The sequence below is a fragment of the Odocoileus virginianus genome, chromosome 1 (genome assembly GCF_023699985.2).
Source record: "Odocoileus virginianus isolate 20LAN1187 ecotype Illinois chromosome 1, Ovbor_1.2, whole genome shotgun sequence".
NCBI classification, from domain to species: Eukaryota; Metazoa; Chordata; class Mammalia; order Artiodactyla; family Cervidae; genus Odocoileus; species Odocoileus virginianus.
The window spans coordinates 92,036,288-92,062,705 of record NC_069674.1 but is presented as its reverse complement, the minus strand read 5'-3'; the positions used below and the strand labels follow the sequence as shown (position 1 = coordinate 92,062,705).

General features: G+C 36.5%; 1 protein-coding gene across 2 annotated transcripts; it reads left to right on the top strand.

Moving 5' to 3' along the window:
- Positions 1 to 1,289: 1,289 nt before the first annotated feature.
- Positions 1,290 to 26,418, top strand: TMEM106B (transmembrane protein 106B). Of its 2 annotated transcripts, none has more exons than XM_020873307.2 (8): positions 1,290 to 1,378; positions 3,665 to 3,886; positions 6,979 to 7,042; positions 10,743 to 10,902; positions 18,095 to 18,235; positions 18,483 to 18,532; positions 19,589 to 19,642; positions 20,371 to 26,418. In XM_020873307.2, exons 2-8 carry the CDS (start codon positions 3,667 to 3,669, stop codon positions 20,507 to 20,509), a joined length of 828 nt encoding a protein of 275 aa, XP_020728966.1. In that variant the 5' UTR covers positions 1,290 to 1,378; positions 3,665 to 3,666; the 3' UTR covers positions 20,510 to 26,418. The 2 variants fall into 2 exon arrangements, with proteins under 2 accessions (XP_020728966.1, XP_070327044.1); XM_070470943.1 differs by lacking the exon at positions 1,290 to 1,378 and adding an exon at positions 1,446 to 1,520.

The window sequence follows — 26,418 nt, the reverse complement described above, 5'->3', positions numbered from 1 at the left end:
TGAGGCCAGAATACTGGAGTGGGTAGCTGTTCCTTCTCCAGGGTTCTTCCTAACCCAGCGATTGAATCCAGGTCTCCTGCATTGCAGGCGGATTCTTTACCAGCTGAGCCACAAAGGTTGCCCTTAGGCTTAGGATAAATTCCAAAAGGCAGGTCTGTGGGGAAAAAAGATGTGAAAATTTAGTTTTAATACTCTTGCTACACATTGCCTAACTGCTTGCCAGGATATTTATGAGCTTATATCTTTACCAACATTGTGTGAGCAGACTCATTATCTTACACGTGTATAATTCTTAAATAGGAATTTAAGATATTAAATTGTATGTTTTTTATTTGCATTTCTTACTTTTACATGCCTTCAGATTCTATTGACCTGTCAGAACACAAAAATACAATAAATTACTATCACTCACTTCCTTGGTTATGAGGTACCTTGTGACCGTGATTATAAAAGTAGCTTTCATTCATTAAACGTGAAGTTCTCTGCAGGCAGAGTCCAGTCCATGGTGGATAGGCATTGCCAATACCTCATTTAACTCTCAAAACAACTCTGTATGGTTATTCTCATTTTTCACATGAGATAATCTACCCTTTGAGATATTGGGGAGAGTAGCCCCAAGTCACAGGGATGAGTTGAAACACGGGGATTTGGGCGGGGATCTCACACTCTTGTAACTAAGCACTTATGGGGAGGAGGGAGACAAAACGTGCAAAAAACAACAAAACCAAATCTGGTTCCCATCCACTTACTATTCCTTTCTATACTTAAGAGGTTCTAAATTAAAACAGATGTGACTTCTCAGCTACCAGACACGCGTCTACCAACCAGTTTCTGTCACTCCCAGCGTGGCGAGTGTCAGGGAGAACTTGAAGAGCTTGGACGACAGGCTGCTCAGCTCAGGGAGTCTTTTCCCTTTGCAAAGGGAAACAGCCTGACCGGGGAAAACGGAGGGAGTATTACTATTTTCAAATCTTCCAGGGCGAGAGCGGTCAAATTTTACCGCTAGTTCTTGGGACACCAAGGAAATGAAATTGGGAGACCGCAGACAAAAACCGCAGCAGCCCTTCCGAGCTTTAAGAAGGCGGAGGAAGGACGCAGGCGTGGTGCACGCTTCCGGGCCCGGCGCACACACACTGCCCCCTCCCCCACCAGGCCCCACCGGGAGCGCTCTGCGCAGGCGCGGGCGCAGGTTGCAGCGACCGCGCAGGGCCTCGGCTGATGCCGTGGTGGTGCCCCACCCCCACCCCGACCCCGCGGCGACCCAGCGCTGCAGACCCGTCGCTCCCGCCCCAGCGCCCGGGACTGCGGACTCCGTGACCCTGCCCTCGGGCCTGTCCGAGCCGGAGCAGCTCGGGACTGCGCAGCACCCCGCGTGCCGGTGAGCGACCCGGGACGCGCAGCCCCCAGGTCCCCTTCACCAGCGGGGGCCGAGCGGGCGCCCCGGGAAGAGCCGAGCCGGAGGAGGAGGTGGCGGAGGGGAGGCTGCAGGGCAGAGAGGCGCTCCGGGCCGGGCGATGGAGGTGTGTCAGCTCCTCTTCCCCCGGCCCAGCCTTCTGCCAGGGGGCTCCGGGCTTCGGTGCAAGTCCGGCGCATGGGGAAGATACCAGGCCCCCACGCCTTGAGCGGCCGGTAGCCCTTAGTTCTGCTCTTTTTCAGTGTTCTTGTCCGACTGCCTGTGTTTCATCTTTAAGCTTTCCAGAGTCGGCAGGCTGCATCCTGGGTTTGATGTAGCTTACGAAAGGCGCCGACTTCTTTCGTTTAGAAGCTCACGACCTATTTAAATTGGATGGAGTCCTGTACTTCCCCCCCCCCCCCACTTCCATAATAAGCCTAAGATTCGTGTTGCTCTTAAGTAAATGAAGGGATTTTGATTTAAAAAACAAACAAACAAAAAAACAAATATTGAGCACAGGGGCCTAGTACCTCTTTATAAGTCTCCAAGAATAAAAGTGGTTAAACTTAGCAGCGCTTTGAGGATAATCCAGTAGGGAGGGCAGGAATGGGCAGTACCTGACAAAGCCTGGCACTTGTCCATTAACCTTGATGAAACAAACACCAGTCCCACGCCGACTCTAAGGCAGCTGTTACATAAGGATAGAAAACAGACTCCGACTCAGAGCCTCTTGTTTTATTTTTTCGCCTTCTGTGTCTTTGCCCTTTAAGTCATTACAGTGGGAGGCACCCTATACCTCTGGTGTGTTAATTGCGATCCTAAAAGGGTGCGTTTGGCGCCCTGATCCCTGGTCATCTAGTATTCCACAAAAACCCAAGGTCAAAGTGTGTGCGGGCAGTGATGTTAATTCACCCCTGAACTACCTGTGATTGGCAAGTATTGGTTTGGCTTGCATTAAATGTCTTTGGGCAAAATCCAGAGAAATATATGCATTTTTAGAAGTCGTAAGTTATTTATGTTTTTGAACTTAATGGGCAGTGTGTACATAGATTTTTTTAATACTGAAAACAAGCATTTTATTCATCACTCTGAAATTTTAAGTTCGTGTACTAGTTATATAATTTTTTATCCTGCTGTTCACCCTGTGTTTGAGTGACCCCAACACATGGATCACATACAAGTTTTAAAAAGTAGACTTTTCTTCATAGAATAAGATAAGTTGAATTATTTTGAGGGTCAATTTTTCTTATTCAAAGCAACGAGCATTTTTAAAGACATATCTTTTTATGTGAATTCCTTTAATAATCTGTTTTAGGAAGTGATAAAAAATTTATGGTCACGTTTAGGAACAGAAGTGGATTGTTTTTAAATTCTGCTTTCACCCTTTGTTAATTTGTGCCCAGAATATCAACAGATTAAAATATATGGCTTAAAAAAAATTTTTTTTTAATCCTAAAATTTGTGTGACTTCAACTGCAGTTTTACTGCATTACTTACCTGTGGATGTTCTTTTGATATAGGCACTAGCACTTCGTATTTTTATTTGTCTTTAAATTTATATTTAATTTCCCACCTGCATTTTTGATACTGTTATCCTAAAAATTTGAAATTAATATTCAAAATTTTGCTGCTTTGTATTGGTGAATTATAGTCAATATTTTGAAATATTAATTTCTTAATTTTAACTTTCACTAACTGTTGAATGAAAGAAAAAAATCTGAAGGTTTGTTTTTCGTATTTTTTTGTTGTTGCAAATGTTTAAAGGTAGAAATGTGAGCGTGAGAAAGATTGTAGATTTTGTCTATCACTTAAGGGCATGAATTTTAAAAGGTGAAAAATACTACTTTGACATTACCTGGTGATACCTAGCTTTAATCTGCCCAAAGCAACTTTTGCTTTGCTGCTGTTTTAAAGGTAGAACATATTTTTGTTTTATTCTAAGAAAAGTGAAGCCCATGTGTTTCTTTTCAGAGAACTCTTAAGAATGTGTAGATTTCTGTCAAATTTTAATGCTCTTTGAAAGCCCTTTGTTATCACAAGTTTGATATGATACCATTTCATAATATTTTGTTAGAAAAGCACTTTTGGACTCTAGTAAATGGCTCCTTTATTTCAGACATTATTTTGATTGACTATAATTCCAACCCAAATAGTAGTTTGAATACTCCCTTAAAGATTATTTTAATTAATTTGATGAGTATAAATATCCTGTAATGTTAAGTATACTTTTTTTAAACTGAAGTTTACTGTAAGATTTTTTCTTTTTCTTAGACATGGGAAAGTCTTTTTCTCATTTGCCTTTACATTCAAATAAAGAAGATGGTTATGATGGCATTACATCAACTGAAAATATGAGGAATGGATTGGTTAATGGTGAAGTCCATAATGAAGATGGAAGAAGTGGAGATGTCTCTCAGTTTCCATATGTGGAATTTACAGGAAGAGATAGTGTCACTTGCCCCACTTGTCAAGGAACAGGAAGAATTCCTAGGGGTATGTGTTATTGCACTGTTTCTCCATTAAAGAATAATTCCAGGAATTTTCACAATTACTTTAAAACTGATGGGTCTAAGCACAACCGTTTATGTTTTAAAGACAGGATTAAAGTTAAAACTTCCTATCAGTTATCTTTTGTCAAAAGGACACAAACATAAGGATAGCAATAATGAAAACCACCCTTCTACCTCCAGTATTTTTTTCTTACCCACCTGAAATTATAGCAGATATGCAGTGTGTCTTGACTGTAAAGTTGTAGTCCCGTTTGGTTTCAACAGAGATCAGGTCACAGTTGCTTTGCTATAGTGGGTGTTAGGATAAGTAATGTGGTGACCAAATATTTTTAATTTGTTGTTTAAAGAATAATAATAAGCTGGTCACGCGCTAATTAGTTCTTTTTTGAAGGAACTACGTGAAGAGGGATGATACATGAAGATGAGCCATATAGGAAAAAAATCAGTTTGTGCCTTGTCATGGGAGGAGTCAGTAGGGTGTAATCCCCATGTGCTGTTTGTAGGTTACTTTAGTAGCAATGGAAGTAAGGAGAAATAATTTAAAAACCTTGTACTGTTCTCATTTACTGCTTGATTGAAGTCAGTATTTGACCCTGGAGAGATGCTGAGGGAAGGCCAGAATGACAATACCTTTGCAGAGGTAGTAGCTATTTGAGAATTAAAGGATTATTGTAGTTAAAGGATTAACAACGCCAGACTGGGGACCTGGGGAGGGCTGGAGTCTCAGTTTTGCAATCTAGATATATTTTCGAAGTATAGCCAGTAGGCATTTTTGGCTGCCTGGAAGTGCATTGTGGATAGTAAGGTGAAGGGTGATCTTGAAGATATTTTTGTCTGAGCAGCTGGAGGACTGGAGTAGCCACTTATTAAAATAGAGAAAAGGTTTGAGTATGTGTATCAGGGGAGAGAGCAGGAGTTCAGTTTTAGATACATAAAACTGGAGATGCACTTTTGACATCTGAGTAGATTTGTTCAGTAGGAAGTTAGTTATACTAACGGCCTGGAATTCAAATACACGGCCTAGGCTGGAGTCCTGTCGGTGTAGAGATGATACCTAAAGCTAAAATGAATGAGAGCACCAAGGTTGTCAGTGTGAATAGAAAACAGAAGAGACTTTAGCACTGAACCTTGGAGCATTGCAACATTTTGAGGTCGGTGACATGAGGAAGAATTAGCATAAGGACTCTAAAAAGAGCAGCTCCAGCAGAAACAGGAAATCCCTTTGTCTGCGGTATCCTTGACGTCAGATAAATGAAAAAAATGTACTCCTTGGTGGGGGAGAAGTTGGTCAACTATGTTAGATACCCCTGATCAGATAATGTGAGGACTTAGCACTGACCTGGGGATTTGGTAATTTAGAGGCCAGAGACCTTTTAAAAGAGCAGTTTTGGTAGCAAAGAAATGCATAAACGTGTGTAGAGTGGGATCAGGAGTGCATAGGAGGCGCAAAGTTATATCGTCAGAAGAGAGCTTTTTTTTTTAGTTTTGTTGTGCAAGAGAGGACAGGAAACAGGTGATAGCTAGAAGGGACTGTGAGGTCAGGAGAATTCTTTGACGATGGAATGGATAATGTGTTTGTCTGCTGATGAGACTGAGCCATAGAGAGAACACTGCTAAGGCAGGTGACGGAGTATTGCAGTGCGCGGGCACAACGGGCTCCTCCACCAGAGGAGCATGGCCAGTTTACTCCTAGCAGGAGGAGGGGTGGAAGAGGACATCGGTGCACAAGCAGGTGAGGGGGTGGATGTGGTGGTGGTCGCAGCTTGGTGGGAATTCTTCTGTCTTTGCCGCGTCGTGAACTGAGTGTAAGGACAGGCGAGAAGACATTGGAGGTTTGAAGAGAAAGTTGAAGTTATGAAATTGTAGTTGGGGAGAGTCAGGTTGAGAGTATGACCTCGGGAAATATAGTGTAAGTGTTGGCATTATTAAAGGCGACTTGAGATTAGTGATCTAAAATGAGACTGTTTTTCTCTATCTACTTTTAGCTGTGTAGATACAGGCATAGTAGCTAAAGGGTTAGGTTTAATCAGTAGCCATTTAAACAGATGAATAGCACCAAATAGGATATGCATACACACTCATACACAGATACATATTTATATGTGAATATAGTAGGGGAAGTATGAATGAGGGGAGACTTGTGGAGGGGGCAGGGAGGTATAACAAAAGTATTATGGAAAGCTTTAAAAGAGAATTTGACTATGGGGCTTTGATAGTTAATATGAAGAATCAAGTTTTGATAAGATTGGAAAATTGGCGTTTAGAGGTCCATTTATTCATTAAGTGAAAGTGTTAGCCTCTCAGTCATGTTTGACACTTTGGTGACCCCATGGACTGTAGCCTGCCAGACTCATGGAATTCTCCAGGAAAGCATATTGGAATGGGTAGCCATTCCCTTCTCCAGGGGATCATCCCAAATCAGGGATCGAACCCAGGTCTCCTGCATTGTAGGCACATTCTTTATCGTCTGGTCCACCAGGGAGTGGATAGTGGATAATGCTCAACCCAAGAAAGAAATATTGAATTTTGAAGTAACTTAATATAGAGAGAGATGTCCTGAAAGAGTACTGAAAGAGTCCTGGAAGGCTATGTGTATGTTTGGGTTCTTGAAGCCTGAGAGTTAATATATGTCAGTTTTGGTTTTCAAGGGGAATAGTTTAAGAGCCTTTGTAGTTACAGGGCTTTCAGACACAGCAGTAACAATATACTGCTTCTGTGCTCATTCAGATAACCCAGTTGAAATCTTGATGGAAAACTGGGTGAAGGAAAGCCTGGTAAATTCAGATCTGAAAGCCTGGACTTTGTAATTTTTTTTTTTTCCTCCACTGGAAAAAAGAATAACTCTTTCTCATTCTTCATAGTATTTTGATTAGCTATAAATACAGGTATGAAAAAACAGTGTCTGCTTTGGAGCTCAGCTGCTATTGGATAATTTTTGAAGATCTTCAGAGAATTTAATAAAGGAATGAGATGAAAGCCAGATGGTTTTCTGTTCTTTCCAAACCAGACTTTGATGAGGAGCCATTATACTTTTAATTAATCATGTTAATACATTTCTAAATCTAATTCTTTTAGGACAAGAAAACCAACTGGTGGCATTGATTCCATACAGTGATCAGAGATTAAGGCCAAGAAGAACGTAAGTAATCATTAGAACATGGCAATTTTTTAAAAAATATTTTGCTTTTCAAATATGTATAAATAAGTATTTTAGTTAAAACTATTAAAAGGAAAAATAGAATCAGGTTAAGTTATGCCATCATATCCATTATGTCATTAGAAAATAAAAAAGATTCCTGATTGCATAAGTTCTTGAAAGCAGTGTAGTATCTAAATCTTAAATCTGTTAAAACAGATAGACCTAAAAAGAGCAAATTAGGTCTCAGTTACACAGAGACAACATTTTCATCAAAAATAGGTGTTAAGGTATTCCCACTAACTTCAGAATAAGTATGGTTATTCATACCATGATGACATAAGGACCCAAAAGTGCTTGGCAGCTTTGTGGAGGTTGTGATGAAACGCAAAAGGAGAGTTCCTAAGAATTCTTGGAAAAAGTGAATACTTTATCCCAAAGAAGAGGCCCCCACTCAGAAGACTTCCAGTGAATTTCCTCTGAGAATATCCTGTTAACATAGAAAATCTAAAAACTCTTTAACTTGGAGAGAATGCACAAAAGTCCAGAGAGATACACAGAGGGGCCTTGAGAAAATCTAAAGGAACTGGGCCATCCTAAGTCCTCAAAGACCTTAAGGAAACTCAACAGAAACTCCTACAAAAAGGAAGAGACAACCTAAGGGAAAAAAATTACTGACAGTAGAATCCAGGTTGTATAGAACAAGAGTAGGGATAAAAGAGAGAAGGGGTTCAGAAACTATACAGTTAGTCCCAAAACTATAGAAGTGGATGTATGTAGAGACCATCTAATACTTTGTGTAACAACAGAGCATGGAGTCCTTGAACAGTGAAGCTATGAAAGCAATCCTGGCCCATCCTCACCACACAAAAGGCAACTTCTCTTAAAAGTACAAAAATGTATCTAATTTAAATATGAGCATTGAAAAAATCACAGTCAAGCATCATACAAAAGTTCAGTCGCTCAGTCGTGTCTGACTCTTTGCGACCCCATGAACCACAGCACGCCAGGCCTCCCTGTCCATCACAAACTCCCAGAGTTTACCCAGACCCACGTCCATAGAGTCGGTGATGCCATCCAACCACCTCATCCTCTATTGTCCCCTTCTCCTCCTGCCCCCAATCCCTCCCAGCATCAGGGTCTTTTCAGATGAGTCAGCTCTTCTCATCAGGTGGCCAAAATACTGGAGTTTCAGCTTCAACATCAGTCCTTCCAATGAACACCCAGGACCGATTTCCCTTAGGATGGACTGGTTGGATCTCCTTGCAGTCCAAGGGACTCTCAAGAGTCCTCAACACCACAGTTCAAAAGCATCAATTCTTCGGCGCTCAGCTTTCTTCACAGTCCAACTCTCACATCCATACATGACCACTGGAAAAACCATAGCCTTGACTAGACAGACCTTTGTTGATGAAATAATGTAGAACTGATCAAAATACTAACAGATTATAAAGCATTATCAGAAAAGCAGATGAGAACTTTAACTTAATGCTTCTGTGTTCTGAAAGAGATTAAGGAAACTATGGAAGCTATGACAGTATAACAAAAAAATCAAAAATTGAGGAACTCAGAAATACAGTGACTAAACCATAGAAGGATATGAAAAGAGAGTCTACAGGGCCCTGGAAAGAATGAGAGAAAAATAATTTTGGAGATGAAGACAAACAGAAAGAACACAGTACAAAGAGATACCTTGGAAAGTGCACTTAGAAGACAGAGTGGATACAAAGGATGCAGTCAAAACATTCACCCGTGCGTGCACACACACAAACAAAAATTAATGAAAAGTACTTGAGAGAAAGTGGTGCAGAACACAAGCCAAGGAGATCAAGCATAGATGTAACTGGAGTCCTTGAAGAAAATCAAAGGAGGCAAGCTGAAGAAGGAGAAAACGTTTAACTCAAGATCACTTCCTTGAAATGAAACAAGACATGAATCTACACTGAAAAGACATACCATAGTTTTGGAAATAACCCATCTTAGTGAAATTACTGGACTTCAGAGGTAATAACAAAAAACTGAATAGCCCCTTTGAACGCCCGAGCAAAGGACTGATTAATTTAAAAAAGGGATAGAAGATCAGATTGGCATGTTCCTTCTTGACCACAATGCTTTAAACACATAAGCAGTAAAACAGCACACCAAGTCTTCATGGAAAGAAAAATGCAACTAGGATTTATACACAGTCAGTCTGACCCTTGATTATATAATTTGCAGATAATTAAGAATGTCCAAGAAATTTAGAGTTAATTTCTTAATAACCTCAGAGTGGAGCTGCTTTCCCAACTGTGGTTTAGAATCCAGCAATAGAAGAATAGATTAATAAATTTGGATAAAATTTAAAAAGTTAATAAAAGTGTAGGTTAACTTTTAAAAGATGAAAGCAAAAACAAGATGCAGATCAAGTCAGGATACAAATAGCAAACTAAGAAGTGGTATTTGCAAATTATTAGTAGAGTTCCAATATCCTTACTCTAGAGTTTCACAGTTTGAGAAGAAAAAGGCTAACCATACAAAAAGTAAGATCTGTGAACAGCCCGTTCACAAGGAAGAAAAGCAGGTATCTTTTAAACATGAAAAGATGGTGAATCTCACTCATAGGAGAAATGCAAATTAGAACAGTACTGAGGTACCATTTCTTGTGTATCAGATGAGCAGAAGTCCAAAATTTTGACAGTGTTATTTTGTTGGCAATACTGTGTGAAAACGAGCAGACTTGTGCCTTACTGCTGAAGGCGGGATTTGGCCTTATCTGTCAAAGTTACATACACATTTACCTTTTGGCTCAGGAATTGTACTTTGAAAAATTTATTCTAAGGATTACTGTCAAATACAGTGAATAGCATTTGCACACGTTATTCACTGTGGCAGTATTTATTTTACCAAAAACTATAGATAATGTAAATGGCTACTAGTAAGGGACTAGTAGAAGAAGTTACACTAGATCTATATGATAGAATGGAATGAGGAAGAACTGTATTTTACTATAGCATGATATCCAAAGCACATTTTTTTTGAAAACACACACAGGCATGCACACGGAGAGAGAGACAATAGAATGATAAACTATAGACTAACAAAATTGATTACCTTCAGAGTTTGGGACAGAGCTTTGAAGAGGAAGCAGGTAAGCAATTTAGATATCTGTGTGTACATGTATATATTTCTGTTGTTTAGACTTTAGATCATGTCCTTTTTTTAATATCACTTAAAAGATTGTATCAAAAGTAAAAAAAAAGCAGTTCCTAAAAATTGAAACAAACTGAAACAATTGATTCTAACTGTATATCCAGTTGGTAAAATAACCACAGATTTTCACACACAAGTGAAAATTCCATTTCAGTAAATTCATCAGGGAGTCTTGAAATCTATACTTTTATAAAACTCTGCAGCTTGATTCTAATGAGCAGCCTGCTTTGGGAATTACCACAGTAATTGTTCTATCTATAATAAGCCTGAAATTTTAGTCTCCAAAAAGATAAATATGTCTTTTAAGAAGAACATTTTAATGCTTAATAGATTCAAACCTACTCTGTTCAATACTTTTATAATGTAAAAAGATGGTAAAAAAAAAATTATACATCTTTTCCTGCTGGTGTAATAGGGGAAAAATTGAAAATGAAAATGTCTTCTCTGAATGTTTAATTATGTACTTTTTGATGCATGTATGTTTAAATATTTCACTTTCCTTTTTTTTTTCCAGAAAACTGTATGTGATGGCTTCTGTGTTTGTCTGTCTGCTGCTTTCTGGACTGGCTGTGTTTTTCCTTTTCCCTCGTTCTATTGACGTGAAATACATTGGCGTCAAATCAGCATATGTTAGTTACGATGTTCAAAAACGCACAATATATTTAAATATCACGGTAAGAACATGTTTACATTAATATTTGACTTCATTCCTTTATTTTTAAATTTTTTATTGCGAGGTATTTGCTTTAGAGTATTGTGCTCGTTTCTGCCATACATCAACATGAAGACGTCATTCCTTTATCATGTTGAGCAACATCTTTGTCCTTATTGAGAGAGCATGAAAGGTAACACTTTAATACTTGGTTTTCTTTCTTTATGTCTGATGTATTGACCTTTTCTATCATCTGTGATTCTGCTGAAAATGGCAAATTCTGTGTATTCAGAATCCTTAGCATTTGAAGATGCCTTTGGGAGGGTAAAATAAAATAATTAACTGGGAGAAAAATTGTTACAATCTGTTTACTTTTCAACATTAGACCCTCAGTTGCTCCTAGCAAGATGTTAATATAGTTGATTGAATAGCTATTATATTTTCATGTCCTTGTGTTTTGTGAAACACAATTTTTGCTGTCTTTAACAGACCATTTGTTTGTTTTCAAAGGTAGTAAACAAGTGATTGACTTCTCTTGTAAATTAGTATGTGTGAAAATCTTTGTTTCTCAGAACAGTAGTTTTTAGGATTCTGCAGCCTTCCCACACCTGAAAACAAGCAAACAAAAGCCTCAGAGAAGGTCTTGTACCTGTTCTACATTTATGTAAGCATGGTTTGCAAATCTCTGTATTATTAATAAGGAAGATACATTGCTTCTGGCTTTAAGGTACATCTGTGTGGCAGTGATTTGTTTGGAAGGGTGATAGTGGATTTCATTCGTTTTCCTTGAAGAGGTAGATGTGCCTGTGGTGCTGGTTGGGAGTAGGGGGGTTGAGAGAGATAGGGACTGAAAGGGAAATGTGTGTTGGGTAGAATTGCTACTTAATTACTGGAAAAAAAGAATTCACATGGATTTATTTATCCTTCTTTTTAAAGAAGAAACTTGAATTAGCTATACTCTGTCAACTATTTCCATAACATTTATGTTGTATTCACAGCTATGTATGTAGCATTTATACTGTATTAGATATTAGAAGTAATTTAGAGATGTTATGTGGAGGCTGTGCATAGGTTATATGCAAATATACACCGTTTTATATCAGGGACTTGAGCATCTGCAGGTTTTGGTATGATGGAAGCTTGAGTGGATGGGATAGTTGGTCCTGAAACCAATCCCCCATGGATACCAAGAGATGACTAAACATACATGTGCTAACTCTGTATATAAGCATTTCCATGCATATATTTACACATATACATTTTAAAATGGAATTATATATAAAGGGTACACACATATATGTGAGTGTATATACATGCACGTTTTCACTTAATTTATCTCACTGCATTTTCCCATATTATGTGATTGCATGTAGCCTTTTACACGGCCATATTACAATTTTTACTCAACCTTCTTAATAGTTGCTTAGTTTTGATATTATAAATATTTATTCCAAAAACATCTTTGTGATTAAACTTTGTGCTTCCATTTCAGGTTATTTTTTAAGGATAAATTCCTGAAAGTAAATTTGCAGTTAAAGATCATAGATAAGTTTAAGGCCTTTGATAATAAATCATCATTATTTAAAAGCCTATTACTTCAGTTCCTTGCCTTATAAATTAAATGGATTCTCACTGTTTTCAGCAGTAAAATTTTTTATTTTTCATACTAAACTTTTTTGTCCTGTCTTACTTTTTGTTGTCTCTCTTGATGTTTATCTTTGTGTTATCTTTTTAACTACCAATTTATCTTTCTGTAATTCTTACAAGTATTTCTGTTTCCAGCCTGTTTTGCATCTTTGACCCCTTTAATATTCTAATGAAAAGTATGGACACCTCATCAGAAAAAATGTGTACCAATATTAAATAGGACTCTAAAATTTTCCTGGATCCTATTCCTTGGTCTTTATCAGAGGGTCCATTGACCTTAAATTTGCAATTTTTTACTGTAGTGTCTAGAAATAAATGGAGAAGGACATGGCAACCCACTCCAGTATTCTTGCCTGGAGAATCCAAGGGACAGAGGAGCCTGGTGGGCTGCCGTCTATGGGGTTGCACAGAGTCGGACATGACTGAGGCGACTTAGCAGCAGCAGCAGCTAGAAATAAAATGATACTGGTATTAAGAGCCAAGTAGGTGGAAATGTTTATATATTTAGAGACAGGTTATTTCTACTATTTTATGGAATTTTAAAACATTTCTCTACATTTAGCAAAATGAATGCATAAATGTGATCATAAAATTGCTGGTTGCTAGCACATTTTTTTTTTTAATCATTTTTATACTAAGACCATTTTCTATCTTCTCTTCACTTATCCCATGTTGCCTCATTCCTTATCTTTCTCCATATTCATATTAGTTTACAAACTCACATGTTCAGCTTTTCTTAAATCATTATTTAGTTTTAAAAATAATATTTTCTTTATACTTTTATGCATCTTGGTTTTCTCAGTTGTTAATACTTTGCAGGAATCACTCCTGATTTTCTGCTTATAGTTCATTCATTCTTTTTAATGGCTGCATATTATTGCGTGTAATAACATAATATTATTTTTCAAGCATTCTACTTTATATTGAACATTCACTTTATTTTCAAGATTTGTGTTTTGTTTTGTTTTTTTGCCACTACAAATAACACTGTCATTAATATCCTAATGTGTTTATTTCTGTGGAATAATTGCTCAGAAGTAGAATTGCTAGGTCAAAGGATAATACATAATTTAAATTTCAATGAATATTGCTGTAATCCTTCATATATTTTCCAGGAATGCAAAAATACACCCTTTTGCCCATATCCCTGCCAGAAATAGAATCCGTCATTTTCTATAACTTTTAGTTTAGTGGATATAAAACAATATTTGACTTTTATTTAAATCAACTTTTCTCTCACCATAAATTAATTTGACAAATAGTGTTTCTTGGCCATTTATATTTGTACTCTTCTGATTTCTTTACTCATATCCTTTGCTCTTATTTTTTTTTTAATAAGAGGCTTTATGTCTTTTCCAGTTTGTAAGGCCTCGTAGTATAGGTGATAACCATTACTATCTCTTCCAAATATTTCTTCAAGATTTATTATTTAATGTTTCGTGATTTTGTTTATTATTTCTTTTGTTAGCACTATTTTAGATGTTTGGTTATTTCCTGATTTAACAATTTTTCTTTTCATTGACTGTTTAATTTCAAACAGTTGTTTAAGTTAGAATTGCAGGAGTTCGGCCCAGCTGTTAATTAAGTGTGGAAATGATGCAGCTATATTTCTTTTTATCAAGTCTTGAATCTGTCCCAGTTCCTCTTAAAAGTGACCTGTTGGAAACCTCTACTCATGTATAAGTTAAAAATTTTTTATTTAGTTTTTTTAAAATAGTTTTTTTAAAATAGTTTATTTAAAGTTTTGCTCAACATTTTAAAAGGTTGTCTTTGTATTCAGTAGAATCAGAAATAACTTAGCCTGTGAAGACATGTACATACTAACATTTAGAAAAATTTGGATGGAACTTTAGAATTACTTTTATTGAAAAATAGAAAAGTAATTTTCCTCGGAGACATACAGCGTGTTGGCGTAAGCCCTCTTGGAGGAGGTAGCCATTAGCCCCACCATAGAGCCTGTGCGTGTAGTCAGTTAGTTGTGTCTGACTCTCTGTGACCCCACGGACTGTAGACTACCAGGCTTCTCTGTTCATGGGATTTCCCAGGCAAGAATACTGGAGTGGGTTGCCAGTCCCTTCGCCAGGGGTTCTTCCCCACTTGGGGATTAAATTTGGGTCTCCTACAGTGCAGGCAGATTCTTTACCATCTGAGCCACCAGCCCTACCACAGAGCCTGCAGGCTCCAGGACTGGCCTCCTCAGGCCAGACAACTAACAGGGAGGGAGCACAGCCCCGCCCATCAGCAGAAAATTAGATTAAATGTTTAGTGAGCCCTGCCCACCTGAGCAAGACCTACCTTTGCCCATAGCCAGTCCTTCCCATCAGGATGCTTGCACAATGCTCTTATTCTCATCCATCAGAGAGCAGACAGAAGAAGCAAGAAGTACAGCCCCATGGCCTCCAGAAAGAAAACCAGAATCACAGAAAACTAACCAAAATGATCATATGGATCATACTCTTGTGTAAATCAGTGAAGCTATGAGCTGTGCCGTGCAGGGCCACCCAAGGGGAATGGGTCATGGTGGAAAGCTCTGATAAAACGTGGTCCACTGGAGAAGGGAATGGCAAACCACTTCAGTGTTCTTGCCTTGAGAACCCATGAAGAGTATGAAAAGACAAAAAGATATGACACCAGAAGATGAGCTCCTCAGGTTGATGTGTCCAGTATGCTACTGGAGAAGAGTAGAGAAATAGTTCCAGAAAGAATGAGGAGGCTGAGCCAAAGCCCAAAGCAGAAATAATGCCCAGTTGTGGATGTGTCTGCTGGTGAAAGTAAAGTCCAATGCTGTAAAGATCAGTATTGCACAGGAACCTGGAATGTTAGATCCATAAATCAAGGTAAATTGGAAGTGGTCAGGCAGTAGATGGCAAGAGTGAACATCGATATTTTAGGAATCAGTGAAGAAAAATGGAAATGAGCAAATGTAATTCAGATGACCATTATATCTTCGACTGTGGGCAAGAATCCCTTAGGAGAAATGGAGTAGCCATCATAGTCAACAAAAGAGTCTGAAATGCCATACTTGGGTGCAGTCTCAAAAACCACAGAATGGTCTCTGTTGGTTTCCAAGGCAAACCATTCAGCATCACAGTAATTCAAGTCTGTGTCCCCAAACACTAATGCTAAAGAAGCTGAAGTTGAACGGTTCTGTGAAGACCTACAAGACCTAGACATAGACCAAAACCAGATGTCCTTTTCATTATAGGGGATTGGAATGCAAAAGTAGAAAATCAAGAGATACCTGGAATAATAGGCAAGTTTAGCCTTGGAGTACAAAATGAAGCAGGACAAAAGCTAACCGAGTTTTGCCAAGAGAATGCACTGGTCATAGCAAATACCTCTTCCAACAATGCAAGAGATGACTCCACATGGGCATCACCAGATGGTCAGTGTGAAAATCAGATTGATTATATTCTTTGCAGCCAAAGATGGGGAAGCTCTATTCAATTAGCAAAAATAAGACCTGGAAGTGACTGTGGCTGGGATCATGAGCTCCTTATTGTAAAATTCAGACTCAGGAAAGGAGGGAAAACCACTAGCCCATTTAGATATGACCTAAATCAAATTCCTTATGTTTATACAGTGAAAGTTACAAATAGATTCAAGGGATTAGATCTGATAGAGTACCTGAAGAACTATGAACAGAGGTTCATAACACTGTATAGGAGGCAGTGACCAAAACCATTCCCCAAAAAGATGAAAGAAGGCAAAATGGCTGTCTGAGGGGGTCTTACAAATAGGTGAGACAAGAAGAAAAGCAGGAGGCAAAGGAGAAAGGGAAGGATATACCCAACTGAATACTGAGTTCCAGAGAGTAGCATGGAGAGATAAGAAAACCTTCTTGAGTGAACAATGCAAAGAAATAGAATAAAACATGGAATGGGAAAGACTAGAGATTTCTTCAAGAAAATTGAAGATACCAAGGAAACATTTCATACAAATATGGGCACAATAAAGGACAGAAATGGCAGGGACCTAACAAAAGCAGAAGAGATTAAGAGGTAGAAGAATACATAAAAGGACTGTACAAAAAGTTCTTAATAAACTGGATAACCAATATGTTGTGGTTATCCAAATGTACAATCTGGATTTAGAAAAGGCAGAGGAACCAGAGGTCAAATTGCAGACATCCGTTGGATCATAGAAAAAGCGAGGGTATTCCAGAAAAACATCTACTCTGCTTTAATGACCACTCTAAAGCCTTTGTGTGGATCACAACAGACTGTGGGGAGTTCTTAAAGAAACGGGAATACCAGACCACTTTACCTGCCTGCTGAGAAACCTGTATGAAGGTGAAGAAGCAACAGTTAGAACTGGACATGGAACGATGGACTGGTTCAAAATGTGGAAAGGAGTACCTCAAGGCTGTATATTGTCACCCTGCTTATTTAACTTACATGCAGAGTACAGCATATGAAATGCTGAGCTGAATGAATCCCAAGCTGGAATCAAGGTTGCCCAGAGAAATATCAAAAACCTCAGATGTTACCAGACTTATGGCAGAAAGCAGAGGACTTAAAGAACTTCTTGATAAAGGTGAAAGAAGAGAGTGAAAAAGCTCACTTAAAACTCAACATTCAGAAAACTAAGATCATGGCATCTGGTCCCATCACTTCCTGGCAAATAGATAGGGGAATAAATGGAAAAGATGGCAGATTTTATTTTCCTGGGTTCCAAAATCACTGCAGACAGTGACTGCAGCCATGAAATTAAAAGACACTTTTTCCCTGGAAGAAAAGCTATGACAGACCTAGATAGCATATTAAAAAGCAGACACATCACTTTGCCAACAAAAGTCCATAGACTCAAAGCTATGGTTTTTCCAGTGGTCATGTATGAATGTGAAAGTTGGACCATAAAGAAGGCTGAGCGCTGAAGAATTAATGCTTTCAAGCTGTGGTGCTACAGAAGACTCTTGAGAGTCCATTGAACAGCAAAGAGCAAAGAGATCAAACCAATCAATCCTAAAGGGAATCAACTGAGAATATTCATTGGAAGGAGTGATGCTGAAGCTCCAATACTTTGGTCACCTGATGCCAAGAGCTGACTCATTGGAAAAGACCCTGATTCTGGGAAAGGTTGATGGCAAGAGGAGAAAGGGCCACAGAGGATGAGATGGTAAATGGCATCACTGACTCAATAGACATGAGTTTGAGCAAACTCTAGAAGATAGTGAAGGACAGGGAAGCCTGGCGTGCTGCAGTCTATGGGGTTGCAAAGAGTTGAACAGAACTTAGCGACTGAACAACAACTTTTATTGAATTTTTGCTAAGGCCACAGATACATTTTATAACGTTGATTTTTCTATGTGCTGGTGCTATACATTTCCTGGGCCGACTCTTTAAAAGTGTATGTTCATTGTAGGCATTTTATATACATAGCACTCATGCAAAATCCAAATAATTGGTTCATTGAATGTTCTTTGATGTTTTGGGGGACAGTTTACTTCCTCCTGGTAAATGAAGCATAGCCACAGCTGGAGTCATTTTCTCTATTAATTTTGAATACTTCTTTATTATGCCTATTCTAAGACAACTTGCACATTTTCTACCTCCTTTCTTTTTCAGAATACACTAAATATAACGAACAATAACTATTATTCTGTTGAAGTTGAAAACATCACTGCACAAGTTCAGTTTTCAAAAACAGTTATTGGAAAGGCACGCTTAAACAACATAACCAGTATTGGTCCACTGGATATGAAACAAGTAAGCTTCATTCAGAAAATACTTTGGAGGAGTTAAATGCATCTCAACTTTGTATATAATATTAACTTTCAGGAGATGGGGGTTTTCCTAAAAAATTAGACTTTGAAATGTATCCCATACATATGTAAAAGAAAGTCATAGAATCAAACCCGTAAAAAGAGAGATTTCCAAACTCTCAAATATGTCTGAAATATTTGATATTTTGATACTATTCTCTGTTGGTTTATTTTCATTTTTTGCCTTTCAGATTGATTATACAGTACCTACCATCATAGCAGAGGAGATGAGTTATATGTTGTAAGTTCTGATTTTTAATTATTTTCTCTTATTAAATTATAAAGAATAAGTGTGTGTATGTGTGAATATATAGGGCTTTCCTGATAGCTCAGTTGGTAAAGAATCCGCCCGCAAATGCAGGAGGCCCCAGTTCAATTCCTGGGTTGAGAAGATTCACTGAAGAAGGGATAGGCTACCCACACCAGTATTCTTGGGCTTTCCTTGTGACTCAGCTGGTAAAGAATCTGCCTGCAGTGCGGGAGACCTGGGTTCAATCCTTGGGTTGGGAAGATCCCCTGCAGAAGCGAAAGGCTACCCACTCCGGTTTCTGGCCTTGAGAATTCCATATACAGTCTATGGGGTCATGGGGTCACAAAGAGTCTGACATATATGTGTGAATATATATATTTAATGAAAATATGTGTTTAATTTTCCATCATTTTAGCAGAGACAAGACCACATTTTTAGAATATTCCTTCTGGCCTTTGATCATCTCTGTTCTCTCTTTTCAAAATGGCCTGTACACATAGTTTTTTTCACAATTAGGATCTTGCATACCATGTCACTTTTTATTTACTATGTTATAAAAATCATATTCTCATATTCTGTAATTTTTTTGTTTTTGTATAGGAGGACTGCAAATGCTAATGATGTTTAATAGTCTATTCTTTGAAGTCTATTCAAACCAATAGTCTATTGGTTTGAAGTTGTGAAACTTTTAAATTAGGTCTAAATGATTATTAACTCTCATTAAGTAAAAAATTGTGATAATTTTTTATCCTCTTTTGATATCAGCCTGATACAGAATTTCTGAGTAGGTAATAATCTGGTTACTAAAATTTCAAAAGGTGAAAAAAAATAGAAGTAGTTAGTAGACAACTGCATAGAATAAGAAGCAATGAAAATATTAATCATTTGAGATACAGAAAATGCTCAACCATTTAATGACTATTTATTATATCTTAATAGTATTTCTACTGGCTTTAACATAGGGAGAGGAATTGTAATTAACTGTTTTATTAATAAATTTATAATGTCATAGTTTGTGTGTATTTACATTGCTTTTTTCTTTAACAGTGATTTCTGTACACTGGCAACCATCAAAGTACATAACATAGTGCTCATGATGCAGTAAGTATGAATTTTTTTTGGAAAGAATTTCTTTGTTTCAACTTCAGATGTATAACATTAGCTTAGAGTATACACATCTTTATAAATGCTGTCTCATTTGTATTTTAAGCCTTACATGAGTGCAGTGAGGTGAAGTAAACAGTTTCCCACTTTACACATGAGGAAATGGGAGCTCAGAGAAGTAGTGAAGAACCACATGGCTGCCACGTAGTGAATCTGGACCTTCCGAGAACTCGGGAAGATGCTATAAATTGATACAGAGAGAAGGATGAGCTCAACAGCCAATTCCTTCAGTAACAGTAGTGAAGAGAAACAGTGTTATTGGTTTGCAAGTTGGGTGTTTTCCTAAGCCATGAAAACATTGTCAGTTATAGGTTGGGTCTTTAGGCCATTAGCTAACACCTGATTAACCCTTTTCCTCTGATGAGAGAACTGTGTGAATTTTTTTAAGAGTGCAATGAACTAAATATATTTTTAGCCAAAGATAGGTGTTTTGAAAAAAATTACATTTTTTTGTATATAATTATTTGGATAGGGCTAGCTCAGCCGGCGTTCCTGTTATCTACTGGGGAAGTACTCCCTAAGAGACCCATGTCTACAACATTAAGTTATCATTAATCAAATGACCTCTCCCTGAAAAGAATTTTAATATATAAAGTATTCCCACTTTAGAAAGATTTTTTTATATATAACTATTCAGTGCTTCTCTCCATTTATTTTATTTTTAGAGTTACTGTAACGACAACTTACTTTGGACATTCAGAACAGATATCCCAGGAAAGGTACCAGTATGTTGATTGTGGAAGAAACACCACGTATCATTTGGGGCAATCTGAATATCTAAATGTACTTCAGCCACAACAGTGAAGACTCAGAGATGCACCTGGAGAAAAAAAATACCTACTGATATTTTCCAAACTCTGAAGGATGAGGTACTTCGTGATAGGAGATCTTAAATTGAACAACCTAAAGTTTACACTTCTGTTTTAAGAGTACATCTAAAAATATGTGGACTTGTAGTTTATCACAACTCTCCATTCTGTGTTTGTGATATTTGTACCAGCATCCTTGATTTGAACCTAAATTTACTGATTGATGTTCTTCGCTCCTTTCCCAAAGGGGAAAACTAAGACTTCTCCTTCAGGATAATAGATACTTATTTAAAATTCACAGCTCTAATCACTACTGAAAAGATAATTTTGGTGATGAACATAATTTGAGAAACTTTATTTCTGGATGTTTTTATAGAAAATTACAGAGGGCCTATTACTGATGAAGACATTTAAAGAATACCTTTTCTTTTTTCCTGTTTTATAAACTCCCATTGCTACTTGGTAGTATTTAAACTATGTGCTATTTTAGCTTTTAGCTAAATATTTTTACTTTTTCATTTTGAAATCCCACTCATTTGCATGGTTTTGTCAGTGTTATTTCAAGCTAGTGTTTGCATAACACTTATAAACCAAAATAATTTTTGCAAAATTTCTGTACCTGAAAAATTTTGAAAACCCTTATATAATGTGTTTCACATGTCTTTCCATGTTATAGTTGTGTGAAACTTTTGTGTAATATGCAAGTATAACCATTTAATGTACAGTATTGTAAATAAATTATGCATGGATTCTAAATAGTTGTAATAAATGTTAAAGTGGTACAGATTTAAAATCTAGTAAGTTGCTCATAAAAATTAAAAAAAAACAGGAAAATGAAATTCAGAAACCTCTAGAATGTGAATATGTTTCCAAATACATATTTGATCAGGTATAACATAGATTTGAAATAAAATATTTTGGTGATCCACTTTTTTTTAATGTTGCTTTTCATACTAAAGAATTATGAAGACACTTTTCACAACTGTTAGGTACTCAGATCATCAATTTTATGAATGTTTTAGAGGTGAAATTATTATTTTGGTAAAATTATCCAGGAAATCCTGTTATAAATTATGGTGGCTATAGCAAAATAAAACTTATACTCTGCTTTTTAAAATTTAATTACTTTGCATATCATCGATATCAGGCCTCTAGGAGTTACATTTTTTAAGTTTTCTACTTTTGGTTTAGATTTTGTTTAAAGTTGTTCTCAAGTGTAAATTGTTGACTTACTTTACTATTTTATATTTTTACTACCATTTTGCATTTGGGCTTTTGGCCTTTTCACTTCCCAGGTTCAGAGTACCTTTTAAATACATGCTGCCGAGCATTGGGGCTGACTGTTGATACCAAAACCAGTCATTGGCTTGAGGTTAATCTCCTTCAGTTCCTTAGTGGCAAATCAGGTTACCCCTCTCTCTGCCCGAAAAGTGCCTGACTTAGGTCTGAAACATTCTTATTTATAAGTCTGACTCTCTCAACTATAAAACATGAGCTTTATTTAATTATAAGTAATTAAAGCTAATGAAGCCCTCCTTTCTGCCTTTAAACCTACTCAGGTTTCCCCTTAGCTCTCATATCCTTTTTTCTAAGTTTTCCTCAATGAACCATTTTAATGGATGAAATGTACTAACTTCTTTTTTTGTTTTTAACTACTTAGTCTCCCCTTAATCCATTGCTAACTCATCCATCCTTATTACTATTAAACTAAAATCACCCCTTTAAATTAATTATGGATTTTGTGGTCCAACCCAATCTTTAATATTTTTTCTGCCATGTTTTTTGACCACCCCTTGTCTCCTTGAAATTGCACACTTCACTACCATGTGGGTTCTATTTGTATTTTTCATATTGTTCTCATTTCATTTTTCTCACTCTCCTATCTTCTGATGTTATTATGAATAGTATCCAGACCCTCTTCTGCCTCAAAATTTCTACTTCTGTGTCTTAAACAATCACCTCCGTTAGTACATCCAGATCCGTTCCTACATCCCTGACCAGTAACCTATCTAGTTTCTCATTTAGCTAATGAGTTAGACTTCCCCAGTAGCTCAGACATTAAAGAATCTCCCTGCAGTGCAGGAGACCCAGGTTTGATCCCTGTGTTGGGACGATCCCCTGGAGAAGGGAATGGCAACACACTCCAGTATTTTTGCCTGGAAAATTCCATGCACAGAGGAACCTGGCAGGCTGTAGTCCATGGGGTGGTAAAGAGTTGGACACGACTGAATGACTGACAGCTTTTAGAGAAAATAGTATTTCAGTGACTGTGTAAAAGGAAAAAATGTTAAAAAAAAAAAACAAAAAACATGTTTTGTCCCATTTGTTCAAAATCATCCTTTCACGTATGCCTTCTTCAAAAATCAATCCTAAATTATTTTGCTACTTTGTATCTTTTAACCTTGGAAAACTATATAGTGTAAACTAGTGGACTTTTGTTTTGATATGTAGCTCTAATATCCTTGTAGAGAGGACACAGAGCATCTGCTGAAAAGTCAGGAAAGTTAGAGAACATTTGCTTTTACTGACTTAGTTCTGAATATTTATTCATTCTGTAAATTAAAAATTCCTTATTATTCCTGCTTTCTCTGGCATTCAAATCAGAAAGAAACTGAAATTTAAAATAAGTTAAAGAAAAATAGTAGAGAAATAAAGATCACTTGTGACTATTTTCACAGAGGGTTAAGTAACTGCCAGAGAACCCTAGAGCAAAGTAGGCTGTAAATTAATACAATTACAAAAGCACATTCTAGTGATGCAGACTTATAGCTATTAAAAAAAAAATCTGAAAAGAACAGATGAGGTCATTTCTTAGGTCATTGTCCAGTGCAGTCTCTTACATGGTAATAAGATTTTTTAAAAACTATTCTCAGATCTTATTCAACAAACATGGTAAAGATGTTAATTTTTTTTTTTCTGATACTTCCAAGAATAACTTCCTTGCACCTTTAATAGACTGGTCATTCTAACCAAGCCTACATGTTTTGATATTATATTTATATAGCACCATGCCCTTTGCAGAACTCTTGTTTTGTCATATCATTTGCCAGAGTCCTGTGAGTCAGAAAAGGAGGGTGGTAGGAGCCCCATCTTTTAGAAAAGGAAAAAGAGGCATGGAGAAGTTGAGGGACTTGCTGAATATTTAATAAATACTTTAACTGATGCCAGACTGAATTTTTCTGTCTGCCATATCTGTGCTTGGTCAATTAAATCACCCATTGGAAAGCCCTGTTGACTCAGGTTAGTATAAGTAAAAATCAGAGAAAATAGATACATAGGTAACATAGTGACAGTCCAGTTAATACTAATGAACTAAGATTTTGGATATCTTGAAATTAGTACCTTAAATATTTTCAATGGGAAATGAACACTTGTAAGATATTTTGGAGCATAATCTAGAACTTAATTTTTTTAAGTAGCTTAATTTTCTGTTAAATCTGTGATTATTCCAGTAAAGATAATAGACTAATTATAAAGAAGAGATTAATGGATTTAAGATTTGAAATAAGTTTGAAAATATTAGACCCAGGTAAACTGCTTGCAGTTTCTAAATAGCCATCTTTACTGTACCATGTAACATGTAAATGACCATGGTTTTATTTGTGTGCATTTTTTCCATGCTTTTTTGTTTGTTTAGGCAAATGACATAATTATTTTCTCGAAGAATTCATGACAAGAAAATAAAATTCACTTTAGATCTTCTGGTTTGTAGTTTGGGAACAACACAGTGTGGTGTTCAAATAGATAGGAAGTGATCGCCAAAACAAAATGAAAGTAACTTAAAAGACTTCAGACGTCAGCCTGATGAATCTTTGTGGTTCTTAGTCTTATCATTATTGCAATATAATTCTGGATGTTTGAGTACGTGTCCCCAACTTTCTGTCATGCCATTTGACTTTTTTTTTGAGTTTTAAAATAATTTTTTGTATATTGCTATGTCTTATTTAAGAAAATGATTTGCTAGATACTTGACCCCAGAGTAAGTCACTTTTCAGTGTAGCTAATGTTTTTTTTTTACTTTCTGTGTCACATACTGTACTGTACTAACTTTTCTCATTATCCTTCAGAAGAGTCCTTTAAGGTAGTTACTGTCATTACCCCTCCCCCATTTTATCTCTGAGCAAATTTGGGTTTTAGAGAGATTAAGAAATATACATAAGCTACTTTAGTGGCAGATTAGAGATTCATAACAGGTCTGTTTTACTCAAGCATCATTGTTCTTACAGTAAGCATATTTTCTTTCTAGCCTTTGAAAATGTTTTATTCATAAAAATGTATTGGATATTGCACTTAATATGTAGGACTGAGGCTTTTGATAGTATTTTTAAGAATACTATTAAGATACTTTATTATTTTATAAATCTTCAGTATAAAATGTTTATCTTTAATTATTAATGCTTATCTGTTAGGGTTTCTTTCTAAAAGAGATAAAATTTTAAATTTACAGGTACATATGTCTTCCTAGATTGGGCTTCCCAGTTGGCATTAGTGAGATTGTAAGCCAGAGGTTGCTCACCATTTTATGATTTTTTAGCTCATAACATCTGAAAACAGTAACTACTTGGCTCAAATACATCTAAGAATTTTATTTCTTTCTCTTTTTTTGTAATATCAGATTTTAAATAAGATGTTAAACTATTTTAAGGAAAAAATATGTTTGAGGTGGGATAAAAAGACTGTTAAACATTATTTCTTTAAAAAAATTATTTTTACATGAAAACTAGATATATTTGTGATGTGTTCAATCAAAAAATTCACTACTGTATCCCAGATCTACATATTTCAAAGTAAAAATGCTCACTTGTCAGCTGAAATTTCTGATTAGAACCAATATTTGTATATTTTTGTGCTTAGTCAGAATTTAAATTTCACAGTGGATTTTTTTTTCTTGAAATTGACCTTTAATTAGGATGAAAGCAAGTGATATATTTATATACTATAGGGATAAAAATGGTAATTTTCATTTTTAAAAAGCTACCAGTGTGATTATGTTTTTAGTTCCTTTTACTCATGTTTAGCATGGACTTTTAAGTTACAAAATACACTGTGGTCTGTATTGACCCAAAAAGTATTCCATAAATTAAACAAATATATGGCAGGTTTTTCATACCTGAATCTAATTCTTCTAGAAGGAAGTTATTGCCTTCTATTTAATTACATTAATTGAAATGTGTTTAAGAGAAATGTTTTCAGCATATTTTGTATACTAAAAAACAAAAGGGGTTAGTATTGGGCCAATGGCCAAGAGGTAATGTTTCTACCTTGTAGACTGTTACAGTTCAAATTGTCCCACTCCCCCCAGAATTTTAGAAACTAGAAGTCTGGGAGATGCTATGTCAGCTGTCGGCGGTTGACTAAATGCTGTAAGCTGTATTCATCTTTTGTTACTGTGTGAGAAGGGGGAAATGCCACATTGCACAAGATGCATAATTTCATTGTATAATGATTTAGGCATATAATATCAGCAAGCTTGTCTTGTGTGTTTTGTCTTATATTTCCTCATAGAACTAAATTAAGTAAGATTTTGGGAAATCATTTTAAAATGCTTTCTGACTTGACATGCTTGGTCAGAAATTGTTGGCATTGGTGGGTAGGTTCTAACCAGTGATTTTAATTGTGCAATAAATAATGATAGAGTGTGAGACTATGTTTGGGCACTTACTATTTGTTTATATTAGGTATTAGCCTCCATTATAACATACTAAATTTCCAAGTTGAGCAGTTCTGTAGTTTTAACTATTGTTGCTGTACCTATAACAAAACATACTTATGACAGTAAAGTGAATAGAAGTGCCCCCAAATACTATTTTTTAATTCACTTGTAACTGTTCCTCTTGTAATTGTGTATGACAAAATCAAATTTGTAAAAATTTTAGCATGAAAAATAAAATTTGTATCAGTCAA